The sequence below is a fragment of the Choristoneura fumiferana genome, chromosome 23, assembly GCF_025370935.1.
Source record: "Choristoneura fumiferana chromosome 23, NRCan_CFum_1, whole genome shotgun sequence".
NCBI lineage: Eukaryota > Metazoa > Arthropoda > Insecta > Lepidoptera > Tortricidae > Choristoneura > Choristoneura fumiferana.
Genome location: NC_133494.1, coordinates 6,228,784 through 6,245,480, shown reverse-complemented (window position 1 = coordinate 6,245,480; position 16,697 = coordinate 6,228,784). Strand labels below are relative to the sequence as shown.

Sequence of the window (16,697 nt, the reverse complement as noted above, 5' to 3'; positions counted from 1 at the left end):
ATATCATATATTATAATAATCTATGTGTATTAAAACAATATTTGCACTAGTTACGAATATTTTCTCAAAAAACTTGACACCATAATATGTTTTTAACAATTTTTTGAGACACTTCCACACAGATATAGATTACACTAGATAACTCAAACACCTCAATCTGTATGGAAACCAACCGTGTCACTTTTTTATATCTACTGTGACGTCTCAAAAGCGAATTAGCGATGTGAATTTTCCGATGTCCGCGCAAAATCGATTCAAATGCGCTGCCCGCCCGCGCCGTGGGGCTCGAGTCAGTCACTAGTCATGATTAGTCAGTTAGCGGTCAGTCTTTGTATGGGGCCAACCCCGACATTTGGTCGGGGTTCGGACACGCAAATTAGATGCATTGGCGTAATCTAGAGTAATCTATATCTGTGCACTTCCATTTGACATGTGAAGAACTTTTTTCAATTTCTTGCTTTGTACCTACCAAGTCCCAACTCAATCCATCTTGTAGATTCGGTACAAAGTTGTGACAGTCACATGAGTAATACTTTATTTTTATGCATTCAATTATTACTTAAAGAAACAGGTTGTTCCATTTTTTTTACCTTTAAAATACAGGAATAAGTCTTATACGACGCATTATTTTTTCTCGTATCTCATCAAAAAGTAATGAAAATCTTACTTCTTTGCAGGATTGTCATGGGCACGAGTTTGAAGACCAGGCAGTGGCAGACGACGTACAAAACTATGAGCTTGTGTCGGGCTATCAAAATGAAACCCACACTACTGTGGAGTTCAGACGACTACTGGACACGTGTGATGTGCAAGATTTTATTATTAGTGTAAGTAAAAATCATCTTAAAAACTGCTAGCATAAAAAAAAATGTTTATTAAAGGTAACCTTATTAACATTCAATGATTATCCAAGAAGAATAACAAAGTGCATAAAGTTTTTTATCTATACATAAATAAAATATTATAAAATTTTAAGTTTTTAAGTAGGTACGGCAGAAGAGCACAATTCAAAAATACTATTACTATGCTTTGTGTCGGTAAGAAGATACTCTAGAGTTTATGCAGTAAGTTCTACAGGGTCACAAATAACACATCCTACTTATTGCAAATGCGAAAGTTTGGATAACCTTATGTTTGAAATTTTGGTACTTCATCTTGCAATAAGAGCTCAACGAATTTATATAAAATTTCGACAAAATGGCGCCGCTGCTAGCTCATGGTATTTTTCGCATCCACCAAAAATGCATAAAGGTTTGGCTTTGACAGTTAACTCGGGACCAATGCCTTTTTTTCTATTGCAATGGGATATTTATTGTTTTTGTTTTGATTTCTATCGTGCGTTACGTTGCCTGTGGATAATCTCTGGGCTCTTGAAGCATGCAATGCCCAAGCAAAAAGCTTTTCACTGTACACACTGCCGTGGAGAAACAATTTTCAATGTGCAGCCACCGGGCTGAAAATCGAGCTGTTACTAAGCTGTAGAATAGACTAATCACAGTCAATTATTTTTAGTGCACCAAGCGTCCACAAATTGCAATTTAGTGGCCCTAGGTGTCTAAACAAAAGCGAAACCGACTAAAACACTCAGATTTCTATTTCCTTAATTTAACTGTCACTGACTGGATTGACAAAGTAATTATTCCAAGCACCTCCGACAAAGTGAATCTTCAGGGGTAACGATAGCAGCCTGATTTACATTCAAGGCATGATTTTAATATACCTATATATAATATATAACGCTGTATCAGAGGGGTGTGCTAATGATTCTGTTCTGCTCTTCCTCACTTATCTAGTCGACTGAACAACCGCTATCTTAAGACAGAGAGATTAACTGGCTTTAGGTTTATGTATTAGTTATATAGTGACCCTTTATTTTTTAAGTTGTATAAAATCTTTCTCGTCGTGAGGCCTAAGAGACTTACTTGAGTAAGTGAGGTAAGTGAGGCATCCCGCACTTTACTTTTGAAGTGATAATGTATTCTGATCGCCTTCTATCGCCTTGAATCTCTCCCCACACCTCACAATTATCATGAATCATAATTGAATAGTACGTCACCTAAGGCACCTAGTGTCTACTTCGCCAGCGCAACAAGTCAATGATTAAACCTTTAGAATCTTCGTAACAAAACTAATTTAGACTAAACAAGATACTTCTTTCAACAGGAAGACACCATTCAAGTCCTCTGGGCCCTTGGTCCAGATGGTTCAGACGGAGATCTACCAAAACACGTGAAGAGCGGTTCCAGGCCACTCAGGCTTCTACTACCCGTGGCTAAACCAGAAACCATACCACTTCGGCATTGGGATGTTAGATTAAATAATGTAAGTATTCTATAAGGGTAGTATGGGAGCAGGGCTGTAGGCTGGCGGACAGGGGCTTGCGACCCACGCTCCAGGTCGTACTTGGTTCAGCAGATAGCGCTGGCTATGCAGCGGGGCAATACTGCTGGGGTTATGGGCAATTTTGAGCCAAGTATGACGCGGAGTGGTGTTTTTTAATTTTTAGTTTTTTTTTTAGGTGACCTATGCTAGTTTGTAGTTAGGTTTAGGCAGTTGTCTCACCGCCGGCGAAGAAACGATTGGCTGTCGACTATTTTCTCGCTCAAGAAACGAACAAAAGATATAAGATCCTGTGTGAGTAAAAGAGACACATATATTAGGTAATAGTTGATCCCTGGCTGTTCACACTGCCGGCAAAACTCGCTCTTACATCTTTTGTCGCAACGACAAGAGCTATAAAACTCGCGATCTCTCAGCGATGTTAACTAAGCGGCCGCCCCGCTCGAGCGAGTAGAGCGAGTAATCACCCGTCGCACTCGAACACTCGCCTACAGCTGAGCGACAAAACTACACTCGCTTCTCGCTGCTCGCCCACTTGTTTCTAGTTACTCACTTCTCGCTCATCGTCAGCGGTGAGACAATTACTACATATAAGATTATTTTTTTATGATAAAATAATAATTGAAATATCTGAAACAATGCGAGTACTGCCTATTCGCAACGTAACGTTTGGCAACCTGTTTCATTTCGCAACTTTTCATTTCGCAAACTCTAAAACTGTAAATATTTCAGGATTTATTTCAGGGCCATCGTGTAGAACCCTTTAGGTTAGGTTAGGTTAGTTTTATAAAAATCCTGAAATATTTACAGTTTCAGAAATATTAAACAGTTGGGAAATGAAACAGGTTGCCAAACGTTATTCGCCGAAACATTAGTAAACCGAAACAATGATACTAATAAATCTTTATTTCTGCAAAAAAAAGTATTCTGTAGTTATTATAGATTGTAGTATGTTTGCTTCCATCACATTTAATTTTATATCTATAATTTTCAGCTCACAATTCCTCATGTTATGGCAACGTTATTCTGGTGTAAGATCTTCAAAGTTCCTGATTTGCCGAGAAAGCACCACATCATTGGTTACCAGCCTTTAATCGACAGCCGACCAATCAGAGACGGTGTGCCTAAGTTTGAAAAGAACAGCTTATCACCTGTGCACCACATGGTTTTATACGAATGTGCAGAGGACCCCGACAAGCATATGTGGAATGAATGGGCTTTAGGCGATGGATTCTATGGGCCGAATAGGCCTAGTGAATGGGCAACGTGTGTGACACCTATTGCTGCTTGGGCTATGGGATCGAAAGGTAAGATAGCTCCTAAGAACTTATTCAATTCTGTGTGTCATGTTCCCAAACCGCGCTAGACGCACGTGGAAAAGAACATACGCTGAGTTTTAGAGGATAGGTACTTATAACAACCAACCACAAAAAACAACAAGACACAGCTATGAGTTTCATCACCATCCCAGCCTATCTATATACGTCCCACTGCTAGGCACAGGCCTCCTCTCAAAATGAGAGGGCTACTACTATGAGTTTAATAATATAAACCGTGTACAAAAGACGCGTAAATAGTTTCTATTGAAATCATTAATATTACTCTCAAAGAGAGTTACTGATGTTTAATATTTATTGGAAATTAATTCTTCGGCGGACAAATTAATCCTTGATTGAAAATAAGTACTCAAAGTAACACTGTTTTTCCATAATCCTCAATAAATTGGCCGAGTTGCAACGTGCAATGATCGAATCACAAGTAGAATGAAGTGGGGAGTATACTGTCCTCGTTATTCGCTTTGATTCTGGCCACACTTGTCACAGTTCACAGATATTGTATTGTATGCAGGTAACGCATCTATTGGATTATTCTACACTTTGTTATAGGTCAAATGAAGTTAATTTTTCCATAACACTAGTGGTTCATATTACTCTTATCCTAGTAGTCTATATCCCCTGCCCTACTCTTACCCTAGTATCTTGATTATCTTTTAAATACTAATATTTAATGATAATTTATTATCGCAGTCAAACTGAGTAAAGGTTCTTTTTTTCTAAAACACAGTTTTATAAAACTATGAATTTCTGAATAGAATGTAGTCAATGTATTCAGAAATGTGCCTAGAGAAATTTGCGTAAAGCAACCTTTTTACTACCTAATTTTTTTTTTATATTTTGACACTCCCTCTAACTTAACACATTAACTTGCTCATTTAACCATAGTCTTAAGGCACGATTTTGTACATTGAAACTGTAATTTTCAGGCGAATTCCTACCTGAAAACGTTGGCATCCCGCTGGGTGAGAGCACAGGCGTTTCATACTACATGCTGGAAGTTCATTACGACAATCAGGCACTACATGAAGGTGAGTTCATTGTTTCTTAACATTAATGTCATACCAAGAGGTGAAAGAACTCCCCACTCAAATAGTCGGACAGGAGATACGGCACCGACATTTACTCACTACCACGGGTGAGCAAAGTAATTGTATTGTTTCCGTTTTAGTTCATTTACTCATTGTTAAATATTGTCAAAATTATGCTTATGGATGCCGTTGAGTTCAGACGTATGCGACGTACGTAAGTTAGCATAGTTTTTTAGGGGTTCCGTACCTGAAAAGGAAAAACCGTCTGCCTGTCCGTCTGACTGTCAAGACCCCTTAGTTTGGGACTAAGTCAGCTGATGTAAATTGTCCGTAATATTTATTTTATTTTTTATCAAATTTTCAGTGTTAGACAACTCTGGGATAAGGGTCCACTACACACCGGCGCTGCGCGCGCACGACGCTGCATTACTCGGCGCGGGAGTCGGTGTATCCGCGCTGCACGTCATCCCGCCCAAACAGAAGCAGTACAGGACTGTGGGGATATGCAGTCCCGAGTGCACTAATAGTGTAAGTTTTTTTTTTGTAAATTTGGAGACGGTTTATATTACAATTTAAAACAGTAGAATATATTGAAGTCCTCTCATCCTTGCCTCGCTCAGTTGTTTGGATTTTTTTTTTCAGACCATGCCTGAAGAAGGTATCAATATAGTATCAGTTCTTCTGCACGCGCACGGCACCGCTAGAAAGATTACCCTGAAGCATATCAGGGGTACCGAGGAGTTACCAAGAATATCGGAGGTACTGAAAGTAAAACTTATTCTAATTGAGATTAATGCCACCTATCGTCTGTTGCACAAACTTATTCCAATACAACGCCATCTAGCGCGTCATTAAAAAACAAACTATGTTATAAGAGCGTGAATGTAGACTTGTAGCGCGCTAAATACCTGCGCCTAACAACACAGTTTTCGTGGTAGCCGCTAGATGGCTCTCGTCACTAAATTTCACTGAAGAGAAGCATGCTTGCAGTTTTAAATGTTTTGGTAGTTCGTAGTAGGTTACCTAGATGGCGTTATTACAAATATTGTTTATTTTTCAGGAAAATTCTTATGACGCTCGTTACCAACAATCTCGAGTCGTTCCTGGTGGTAGAAGATTTTTCAAAGGTGACACTTTGATAACTGAATGCACGTACGATAGTTCAGGCCGGGATAAACCTATTTTGGGTGGCTATTCTGCGTCACAGGTGAATATAATTTGCAAAAAAATTTTGCTCTTAGGTGCGGACTTGTTTTTAACATAAAGAATCAATTTACTTATGCCTGACACTTCTATATATTTTTTTAGGAAATGTGCCTATCCTTCGTGCTATACTACCCTCGAACGGAGCTCGCTGGCTGCTATTCCATGACACCTGTCAAAGAATTCTTCGAAACCTTTGGTGTAAGAGAGTTCTATGGTCTCCCTATGATGCAAGTTGAGAACATTTTCCTATCTTCTGGGTAAGTTCGAATAAAAACATTTACAAAACGGTTTGTTGATGATATGATAACTTGATACAAGTAAAGTTTTCTTTTAATTTTTGTAAATGTTTATTTACAGAAATTTGGAAAGCATGCCACCACAATTGGAGTACGATATGAGACAACACAGTTCGGAAGAGACAGCAATGCAAGGAGATGATCAAGGTGTTGGACTAATGAGTAAGTATAATACTAAAGTTAATTCTAAATTGGTTATTTACCATTTATTTTGTTTTTGGAATATTTTACAATGTTTTAGTACTCAATATGTTAGTTCGATTGACTTGAAATTTGATATAATTATGTAAATTGCATGACAATACAATAATCTGGTATGTAATTGACATCCTGGTAGTCCGGCCAGGATCGTCTCCACAGGACGGAACTCTTCAACGGTTAATGGCATTGACTTGAAATTTGGTATGCAAATGTAGTTTGGGTTGGGTGACAATACAAGTACAGCCAACAAAAAGTACAGTCAGCAAAAAAAGTATCTATTAAAAATATTTTTTTACCGAAAACTCATATTACAATTTAAACAGCTATTACAATTAAGCAGCTAAAATTGTTTTTAAATTGTTAAATTTAAACAGCGTGTATTTTTGTATAACCTGCAAACTACAAGGATAGTCATGCCCTAATAAAGGTACTTTCATAAATATGTTTCATTAAAAAAACGCTACTTTTTTATTCCTTTATTTCAATGGGATTTACTGACCTTTTAATTCTCACATTTTGGAGCATTTGGTTGAACTGACCTATTTCATTGACTTAGGTTCTACTTCTGTGCCGACTACTGTGAATTAAATAGGTATCGTCTTACAAAACAAATTTTCTAATTGATCCCATTTGTTAAATTCCTGTCTGATTAATAACGAACTATCAAACCTCAATAACCATAATTATATTAATTAACTCATCCACAGAAGAGCTCATAATCAGAGAGCCCCCAGAGTTCCGAAACAAAACGTTCATGGCGCACCTTAACGAGATGCCGTGGTCCGAGCCGCTCTTGACGGAACAGATTGAGAAGACACTGTACAAGGGAATGCATATGACCTTCTGCAAGAAGCGGGACGATAATTGGGCAGCGGTAAGGGCATTTTACAATCTTTTTTCTAAGTTGCAAAAAATCCTACTTCCTACTAGGTAATATTATAAAAAAACTTTGAGAGTGAGTGAGTATGTTTATTGCTCCTACAGGCTGAAACGGATGGACGGATTTAGATGACATTTGGTATGTAGATAGCTGAACATCTGGAATAAAACATAGGCTACTTTTTATTCCGATATTCCCTCGGGATAGGGATAAATCCCGAAACAACAAGCGCTGCGCTTAGAGTCATGGAATTTGACATGATTGTTTTTAATGTAACGTCAATGAAAACCACGATTTAATTTTAGGGAATTCCCACGGGAATTTTAAAAATCGCAAAATTTCACTTCAGCTGCTGGATCTAATGATTTACGTGTGCGAATCCGCGGGTAAACACTAGTATTAAACAAATAAATATTATGGGGCAATTAACACCTCTAGGTTAATTTTAGTCTATTTGGTTTGGAACTACCCAAACTACGTAAAAGCTTTTATTCTACTATGGGTATTAAGCAAAGGGTAAACATACTCGTACTTATAATGTATAGATAATTACGTACGTAAATATGTATTAAACGTCCTAAATTCCAGAACAAACATTTGTATTATTCATACAAATATCTGCCCCGACCGGGCAAGGTTAAACCTGGATCTCATGCTTCATTGTCAGATTCTCTAACCACGGGACTTGGTCGTCATTGACGACATCGTCCACAATCAAATGGCTCTTGATTCGAGTAAAATTTTGCAAGTCCAATTTCGCACACTTCTTTATCCACCCACCCGTAGTTTGGTACCATTGAGTGTACTTAAGAAACACTGACTGAGCAAGCCGGCTCGCGGTACAGTCGATTTATGCACAATTTTAAACCAATTTTCGTTAAAAGCGTGATTTTGCTTTTAGCATGCCTTGGCTTGATAAACACTTCCTCGTTTAAAATATGTTATTAAATTAATACAAATAGGTTCTGAACGTTGACGCAAACACTGTCGCTAGCGATTAACTCCATCAACAGCGTAAGCACGGTACGCGTAAGCCGGTGTCACAAATGAGATTAGGATTTGTTTACATAAATTATAATGAACATCTACCTTAACTTGCCGTTTTGAGCTCGCGAGTTGTTATTAATAAGACGTATACGACAGCTTTGATGTAGTAATCATAAATATTGTAGTTATTTGTTGAACGCATTCACTGCCACCTGACTTGACTTGACTGACCACAGGTGCCACCGACGCACATGTGCGTTCAAACTGTATGAATAATTATGACAGCGGCACTGGGGGGAAGTTCCTAAAACGCATGTATGCGTCGGTGGCAGTGAATACGTTAAAAGACAATTATGAAGTAGTATAATAACACATATGACTTCAGTGGTTGCTGACTAAGTATTTAAACAAATCTCGAAGTATGAACGTCAGACGAAATTTAAATACAAACTACAAAATGAAATGAAATGAAATGATATATTTATTCCAGACGTTAGTCCATAAAAACAATCAAAAACAACAAAGCTTTCTATCTACATATTATTCTTATCCAGACAGCAACATTTATTGAAATTCTAAAACTTATTCTGCAAGTTTCTGTAATTCATAAGTGTTTTTTTTTCAGCCCATTCAAATTCAGAACTACCCCAACTATACAGAACTAATAAGCAACGAGACAGCAGAGAAGTCCTGCAACTACAAAAGCGTAAGATTGCCGAACATCAATAAATCCGCCAGTGGTCTGCACACCAACCCCCTCATGTCGGCCATCTTAGCTGTATGCGCGATGACCTTAGTGGTCCGGTAATAAAATAAACTGTTTTTGTTTTTAAAGTACACCAGAGCCAATGATTTGTTGTTTATCGTTTTGAATTGTTTATGATTATGAGTGCAAAATGTTTTGAAACATTAACTTATCAACTTTTAGATAAAATTGTAGCAGACTTTTGATACTTAAGTATATAAGCAATTGCTGGTTGTTTTATCAAGAAGTTTATAAGGTTTATAAATTACCAATCTCTGAGATTGATGATTTCGTTTAAGTACTCAAACTATTAGTATTTATTTTGTTTTACGAGTGAGTATGAAATAGGTAGATTTGCCGCTTCGAAACGACGCTTGTCTATTTTTGACAGATGTATCTTTAATAAATTAATGGATAATTATGGAAAATAAATGCATCCAATGTAGTTGGCAGACAGATTATGTTATCTTGCATGATAGAGGTAATATTGGCTGCTTTATTGTATTGTACTGATCAAATTGAATGAATGTTTGTGATTTATGTACTTATGAGTTATTGCTCATGGCTAAATGATAATCATAATGAGAGTCGTGCGTAATTACGTAGTGGTCTATTTTAAGTCGAGTATCGATACCAAATCCTTGGTATTACATAGGTATTATTTTAATAGTCACACTTAGTGTTGCATGAACATCGATAAAAATATCGATATTTCTTTATTGAGACTTACTTTTTACGACTGAGTTTATAAATTCAAATCTAGTTAGATGTCTTGTTCTTCGAACATAAATAATTGCATTTAAGTTATATAATTTTTAAGTGTAGAATCGGACTTTTAATCGGAAGTGTAATTTTACAATGTAACGTGAATTGAGCCTTAGGTACTCATTACGTATTTGTTAATAACACGGACCTATATAAGAAAATGGAAAAATGTGAAGTGGACAAAAAGCTACATATACGTCATTGCACATTTTCTGGAAGCTTTTGAGAAAAAAAACCAGGGCCGCGAAGATGATCGGAGTTCAGTGATTTAGTTTGATATTGACTATTTTTATATTACTATTAAAATATTCCTTATTGTTATGGGCTGCTTTCATCAATTGTGTGCCTTATTCATGTTGCAATTCTAGCTGCCGGAGAACAACACCTTTAATGAATAAGGTGTAAGTAATCTTACTTAATAAAAATATTCTCTAAAATAAACAATACAGATCCTCAAAATAAAAAAATACACGTCCGTCATCAAAGTAAAAAAAGAAAAAACTATACTCGTACTCGGCACCAAATTTGGCCCACTCTACATACAAAATTACCTGTTACTGCATAAATTTGAGGGCCAGATCTTTTGCCGCTGAGTATATTTCAATGCCTAAGGTGTAACAGTAACAGAATTGACATTAATATTACCTGTATGTTTGATCGGGTTATATTATTTTGAAAAGCTCTTTTTCTATTGCGTAATACAAAATATCATCACAATTTTTATGAAATATGTATACCAAATAAAACTTGTGTATCTCCATTATTATAATTTCTTAATTAAACTAGACTAGAGCGAAAAAATCGGATTCTTACATTTTTACATTCTGTCGTACCTATGAACTGTCACAATAAAATAAAAAAATGTAATACTTTCATGTTTGTTATTAAAAATCACATTTAATTATGTTTTTGTCCGACAGGAAGTTTAAGAAAAGTTCCTATTAATAATGCAAAACGTAGTCACTTTAATGAGGTAATCAGATGGTCAGACCGATCACCAAACCGAGTGTATTCTATGAATGAAACCGATCTATCTGTCACTTTCTAACAAACATTAATTTATGCGCGGTTTGGCAGTAGGAGTGATTTTTTTGGGCTTTCCATGAATGACTTGGTATTCCTTGAGTTACTGTTAGGTATTTGTCTCTTTATTACCCTTATAACGTTTTTTATGATCAATCACCTGGCTGTGCATGTTAAAAATCTATTTTAAGATGTCATTCTACAACTTTGTGCAGTAGTAGGTACTTACTGATTGTTCATTAAACCATTGACATTATTTTTTCGTCGTACTTACAAACAAAGCAAATTGTTATTTTTTTTTAAATTTTAATTGGCAAGACCATAATTTACATTAAAAAGTAATTAAATATACCGTATTTATTGTACACAGTTGTAGAATTATTAATAAGTAAAACCCAAGGAACGAATAAGAAACGTTTATTGAGTCCTAATGTTTAGTTTTACACGTCGCATTTTGCTATTATTTGTAATTTACATAATATCTTAAATTAAGTTTAAGTATTAGTTGGTAAGGTTTATTTATTTAAAAAGTCAATATATGTGTTTTATTACATTCAATTGCCTTTTTATTTACCAAAATATCACTTATAATAAATTATCATTAATTATTGATCTACTGTTTGCTAGGATAATGGCCAAAAGCCGTCATGTTATTACGAGGACTTTGCAGTCCTGCTTCAACCATTGGATTTTTGTTACCATTTAAATTATTCTCTACTTCACCGTGCCTGTTACCAAGATCAGGTACTCCAGAGCCAAACCCTCCAGAGTTAGGTGCATTCACATTTAATGTTCCCAAACTGCCTAAAGGTACTTCGGCGAATTGACTAGGTCTTTGCGGGTATGTCTGCGGTTTATTTCTATGTTCTTCGGCAGCTTTCCAATTGAGGTACCAGAAAGGTTGCTGGTCTACTGGAAACTTGCTGATTCTGTCGATCAGGCCACGATCTCCATTCGCTTCTACCGGCAGTCTTTCTGTAGAGCCTTCGCCGAAACTGAAAAAAGAAAATTACTCAATAACAAACTAGACAATTTTGATAAACAGATTATAGTTCGTGCTGCTCTCAAAGACAACATTTAACTAAATGGCAGAGACATTTTTTTTGGCTTACAATAAAATTATGCCGTCTCAAAATGCTTAGCGTAATAAACAAGAAACTAGAGTTACAGGGGCTGTTTCACCACCCATTGATTAGTTTTATTCCACGGATAAATGTGATGCCGTCTCCGTCTATTCCAGGGATGGAGAAATAGAGATGGGCCATATACCTACAATAATTACAAAATTTCCGCGAGCCAGGGAGCATTTATTGAATAAATTTCATTCTAATCAAGTAACAACAAATTAAAATAAGTCAATGTAGGTATCTATAATAAATTTATTGTTTTAATGTGCTGGGTCGTTGTGAAAGATGAAATTTTGACTGTTCATTAATTAAAGCGTCGAAATTAGGCACCAAGTTACTTGAAGTAACTCTTAAAATACACTCGAGATGATGGTCAAACATCCTGTTCCTTAATTTGTTTTTGCGAAGATTCATTGAAGAAAATACTTGTTCACAAATCCTACTAATATTATAAATGTGAAAGTTTGTGAGTGAGTGAGTATGTGAGTGAGTGAGTGAGTGAGTGCAGTATGTTTGTTACTTTTTCACGCTGAAAACGGCTGCCACGGATTTGATGAAAATCGGCGAAATTAGTTTATAACCTGGATTAAACATAGGATACTTTTTATCCCGGTAATTTCCCACGGGATAGGGATAAAATCTCGAAATAACAACCTCTGGCTTAGAGTCATGAAAATTTGATATGTAGGTAGTTGGACGTTTGGATAACAGATAGGTGACTTTTTGACCCGATATTCCCACGGGATACCTAGGGATAAAATCTTGAAATAAACACCGCAGAGCTTAGAGCCATGAAATTTAGTATGTAGGTAGCTGGACCTCTGGAATAACACATAAGCTACTTTTTTATCCGATATTCCCCCGGGATAGGGATATAATCTTGAAATAATAACCCGGGCTTAGAGTCATGAAATTTAGTATGTAGGTAACTGGACGTCTGGAATAACACGTAAGGGACTTTTTGACTCGATATTCCCACGGGATACCTAGGCGATAAATCTCGAAATAACAACCACTGGGTTTAGAGCCTGAATTGGTATGTAGGTAGCTGGACCTCTGGAATAACACATTGGCTATTTTTACCCCGATATTCCCACGGATAGGGATAAAATCTTGAATAATAACCGCTGGGCTTAGTCATGAAAATTTGGTATGTAGTAGCTAGACGTCTGGAATAACACATAAACGACTTTTTGACCCGATATTCCACGGGATACCTAGGGATAAAAATCTCGAAATAACAACCACTGGCTTAGAGCCATGAAATTGGTATGTAGGTAGCTGGACCTCTGGAATAACACATAATCTATTTTTTACTCCGATATTCCACGGGATAGGGATTAAAATCTTGAAATATTAACCGCTGAGGCTTAGAGTCATGAAATCTGGTATGTAGGAAGCTGGATGTCTAGAAAAACACATAGATGACTTTTCTGACCAGATATTACCACGGATACCTAGGAATAAAATGTCGAAATACCAACCGCTAGGCTTAGAGGCATGAAATTTGGCTGTAGGTAGCCGTATGTCTGGAATAACACATAAGTACGCTACTTTTTATCCCGATATTCCCACGTATAGTTTGTAACTAAGGGACCCCATACATCCCTGTAATTTATTATTATTATTTCGTATTTTTTTCTTTAATTGTATACAATACAATAACTCTTTATTGCACACCATACAGTAAACAGTACAGAAAACACAAAGTATATACATAGAGATTTTTCTAAGGTAAGCAATAGGCGGCCTTATCGCCTTCAGAGCGATCTCTTCAGCAACCTTTACAATGGGACAGAAATAAGGAATACATTTTAGCAGGTGGTGCAATTTACAGTAGATTAGAGCTGTATCAAGAATACATAAAACTAACACATACAATACACATACACAACAAATCTAAACAGATAGATAGGTAGATAGATACCATAACAACACATAAATAAGCTAACTATAACATTCATACGCAAGATGACAGGTAGTGCTCAGGTATACTGTAGTTTTTAAGTATTTATTTGTAATTATTTTTATTTTGAAAAAATGACTTTTCTGCCAGTTTCTTGCGGTGCATTCTTCTTGGCAATGATGGTCTTCCGAAAGCGCTGGTATTTAAAAAATTACGTGTAAAAGTGCCCATTGCGGCCTATTTACTGAGTAAATGATTTGAATTTGATTTTTGCATTGGAATTTGGATAGGGAAAAATTTTGAAACTTCAGCACTGGGTTTAGAGTCTTGAATTTTTGTACAGTTATTCACAACACAACCTCAATGAAGACCACGATATAAATATTGGAAATTTCCAGGGGAATTTTGTAAAATCCCGAAAATTTCAATTGCAGCTACCACATCGAATAGTTTACGCGTGCGAAGCCGCGGGTAAAAGCTAGTATTTGAATAATTTGAATATTGTTTATCGCGGGCCGCTATTTCCCCAACCCTGGTCTATTCGACCAAAACAAACAGACACGGCATCACATTTATCCGTCAAATAAATTTAATCAATGGATAGTGAAACAGTCAAATTAAACAAATTGGTGGTCAAACGTAGCTATCATCATCATCATCCCAGCCTATATACGTCCCACTGCTGGGCACAGGCCTCCTCTCAGAACAAGAGGGCTTGGGCCAAAGTTCCCACGCGGGCCCAGTGCGGATTGGGAACTTCACACACACCATTGAATTGCTTCGCAGGTTTGTGCAGGTTTCCTCACGATGTTTTTCTTCACCCGCAAAGCTCGTGGTAAATTTCAAATGTAACTCCGCACATGAATTTCGATAAACTCAGAGGTGCGAGCCGGGGTTTGAACCCACGACCCTCTGCTTGAGAGGCGATAGGTCAAACCACTAGGCCACCACGGCTATAGTAAACGTAGCTATAGTATAGTATAAAATGAAACTATCGGACCCAGTCAGGTTTGAGTATTTCCTGTCGCACCTGTCTACAAAAGGTACTAAATTTTTGTGTGTGGATCTCAGATGCCCCAAACGACGCAGTAAAAATATAGGGGACGGCCCTCGTTCAAAAAATAACGTCATTGGATGTTTTTTCCTTAAGACGTTGAACATTAGAAAAACCTGTCGTAGAATGACGCGGTATAAAAGTAGGTAAGCGCATTAGAAATAAAGAGAATTAGGGGCTGTTTCACCATCCATTGATTAGTGTTAACTGACGGTTAAATGTGCTGCCGTCTCTAATTATTTTGTCCGAATAGACGGATCGCTTCGCTCGTCGTGCCTAATTTTTTCTTATTTTCGGCATATCATGATATGCCCGGTATAGAGCTAGGAATATCGACGAATGCATTAGCTCTAATCGATCTGCCGTATTGTTTTTCAGGCACATCGTGAATGCCTGGCCAACGTTTAGGCATATCAAGAAATGGCGCCATTTCACGATTTGCCTAGGAATTTCGTAATCTGGCGGATTTTACGATCGGCCGCCGACATATATAAGATATAAATATCTACCGATTTTCAAGCGGACTCGCTGTAGTCTTGTTTTGTATCGCAGGAAAGCCAATGGGTTGTGTGCCAGCGAAAGAAGGTCGTTGACCCTGGACGAGTGCAGCCGATATAACAACTGCTATGATAACGGCACTGTAGACGGTCGCCATAATCTGTAAAAAAAATAAATGTCACGTGGGAATGATATAATATACTATATTTTACCCGTGGCTTCGCACCCGTACCTAAACTATTAGTTAGCATAAATAATGGGGATTCAAAGTAGCCTGTATTATTGTTATTTCAGATCTACAGATTTATTTTTTCATCCGAATCCAATCCAAAACTCACATATCGTGAAAATGTGACAAATATTGGTACTAAGAATTTTTCGTATTTATATTCCTTAGCAGATTTAATTTTGAAAAGATTTGAATGCGCAGGCGCATGGTGGCAACTAGGAAATATACCTCAAGTTTGATACGAAGATCTGTTCTTAGGAACCATGTCATCGATTTTAAGTCCGAGAAATCCTAAGATCCGAGTCCAGGTTCGAACCCAGGACCCTCTGCTTAAGAGACTGTAGGTCAAACCCCTAGGTTACCACGTGTATTACCTATAGATAGGTAGGTCCATGTATGCACACCTAAAATTGCATTTATTTACGAGTTTTAATATATGTATGTGTTGTAATTATAATATTAATTTAAAAGCATCCGAATAAATCCGCGTGGGAACTACTGCCCAAGCCCTCTCACTCTGAGAGGAGGCCTGTGCCCTGCAGTGGGACGTATATAGGCTGGGATGATGATCCGAATAAATATTGTTATTCTTTTTTCTTTCAGTTTGAGACAAATATGGTTTTTCCTACTGAGAATCAAGGGCACATTTGACTCCCATAGCTTAAAAAAATGTCCCAAACAAAAATGACAGTTTTGTGACATTTTTTTTTCATACGGTCGATATGGGCATCACAAAACTGACTCATAAAATTTGTATGAAAAAATTAAATACATTTTGAAAGAAAAGTTACACTTTTTTAAAAAACGTCCTGATATTTCAATTACTCGTACCTACCTATGTGAATTATTATTGATCAGTGTTAGCTTGACGAATAAAAACTTAACTAAGTAAATACACCCTAGGTATGTAGGTATAGTAGTTAAAGAGTGTGAGATACATCGTACTTAACTTTAAATACAATAAGATTATTAATAAATAACCTCGGACTGATTAGGCACAACATTAATTAATTCGATATCTTGGCTTTATTTACATTCATTCACATTCAATTGACATTGAAATATTGTAAAACAA

At 36.8% G+C, this 16,697-nt stretch overlaps 2 protein-coding genes across 2 annotated transcripts in view; one reads left to right on the top strand and one right to left on the bottom strand.

Annotated features, from left to right (window-relative positions):
• Positions 1–10,038, top strand: part of LOC141440690 (MOXD1 homolog 1-like) — a 119,376-nt gene extending 109,338 nt beyond the window's left edge. The window contains exons 3-13 of the mRNA XM_074105222.1: positions 678–827; positions 2,164–2,322; positions 3,335–3,647; positions 4,604–4,705; positions 5,070–5,233; positions 5,348–5,464; positions 5,766–5,912; positions 6,014–6,168; positions 6,269–6,369; positions 7,116–7,282; positions 8,901–10,038. Of these exons, the coding sequence (XP_073961323.1) occupies positions 678–827; positions 2,164–2,322; positions 3,335–3,647; positions 4,604–4,705; positions 5,070–5,233; positions 5,348–5,464; positions 5,766–5,912; positions 6,014–6,168; positions 6,269–6,369; positions 7,116–7,282; positions 8,901–9,083 (1,758 nt within the window). The 3' untranslated portion in view covers positions 9,084–10,038. The remainder of the gene's footprint in view (positions 1–677; positions 828–2,163; positions 2,323–3,334; positions 3,648–4,603; positions 4,706–5,069; positions 5,234–5,347; positions 5,465–5,765; positions 5,913–6,013; positions 6,169–6,268; positions 6,370–7,115; positions 7,283–8,900) is intronic.
• A 1,171-nt stretch (positions 10,039–11,209) lies between these two features.
• Positions 11,210–16,697, bottom strand: part of LOC141440691 (fatty acyl-CoA hydrolase precursor, medium chain) — a 33,342-nt gene continuing 27,854 nt past the window's right edge. The window contains exons 6-7 of the mRNA XM_074105230.1: positions 15,405–15,519; positions 11,210–11,803 (exon numbers count right to left, since the gene is read on the bottom strand). Of these exons, the coding sequence (XP_073961331.1) occupies positions 11,422–11,803; positions 15,405–15,519 (497 nt within the window). The 3' untranslated portion in view covers positions 11,210–11,421. The remainder of the gene's footprint in view (positions 11,804–15,404; positions 15,520–16,697) is intronic.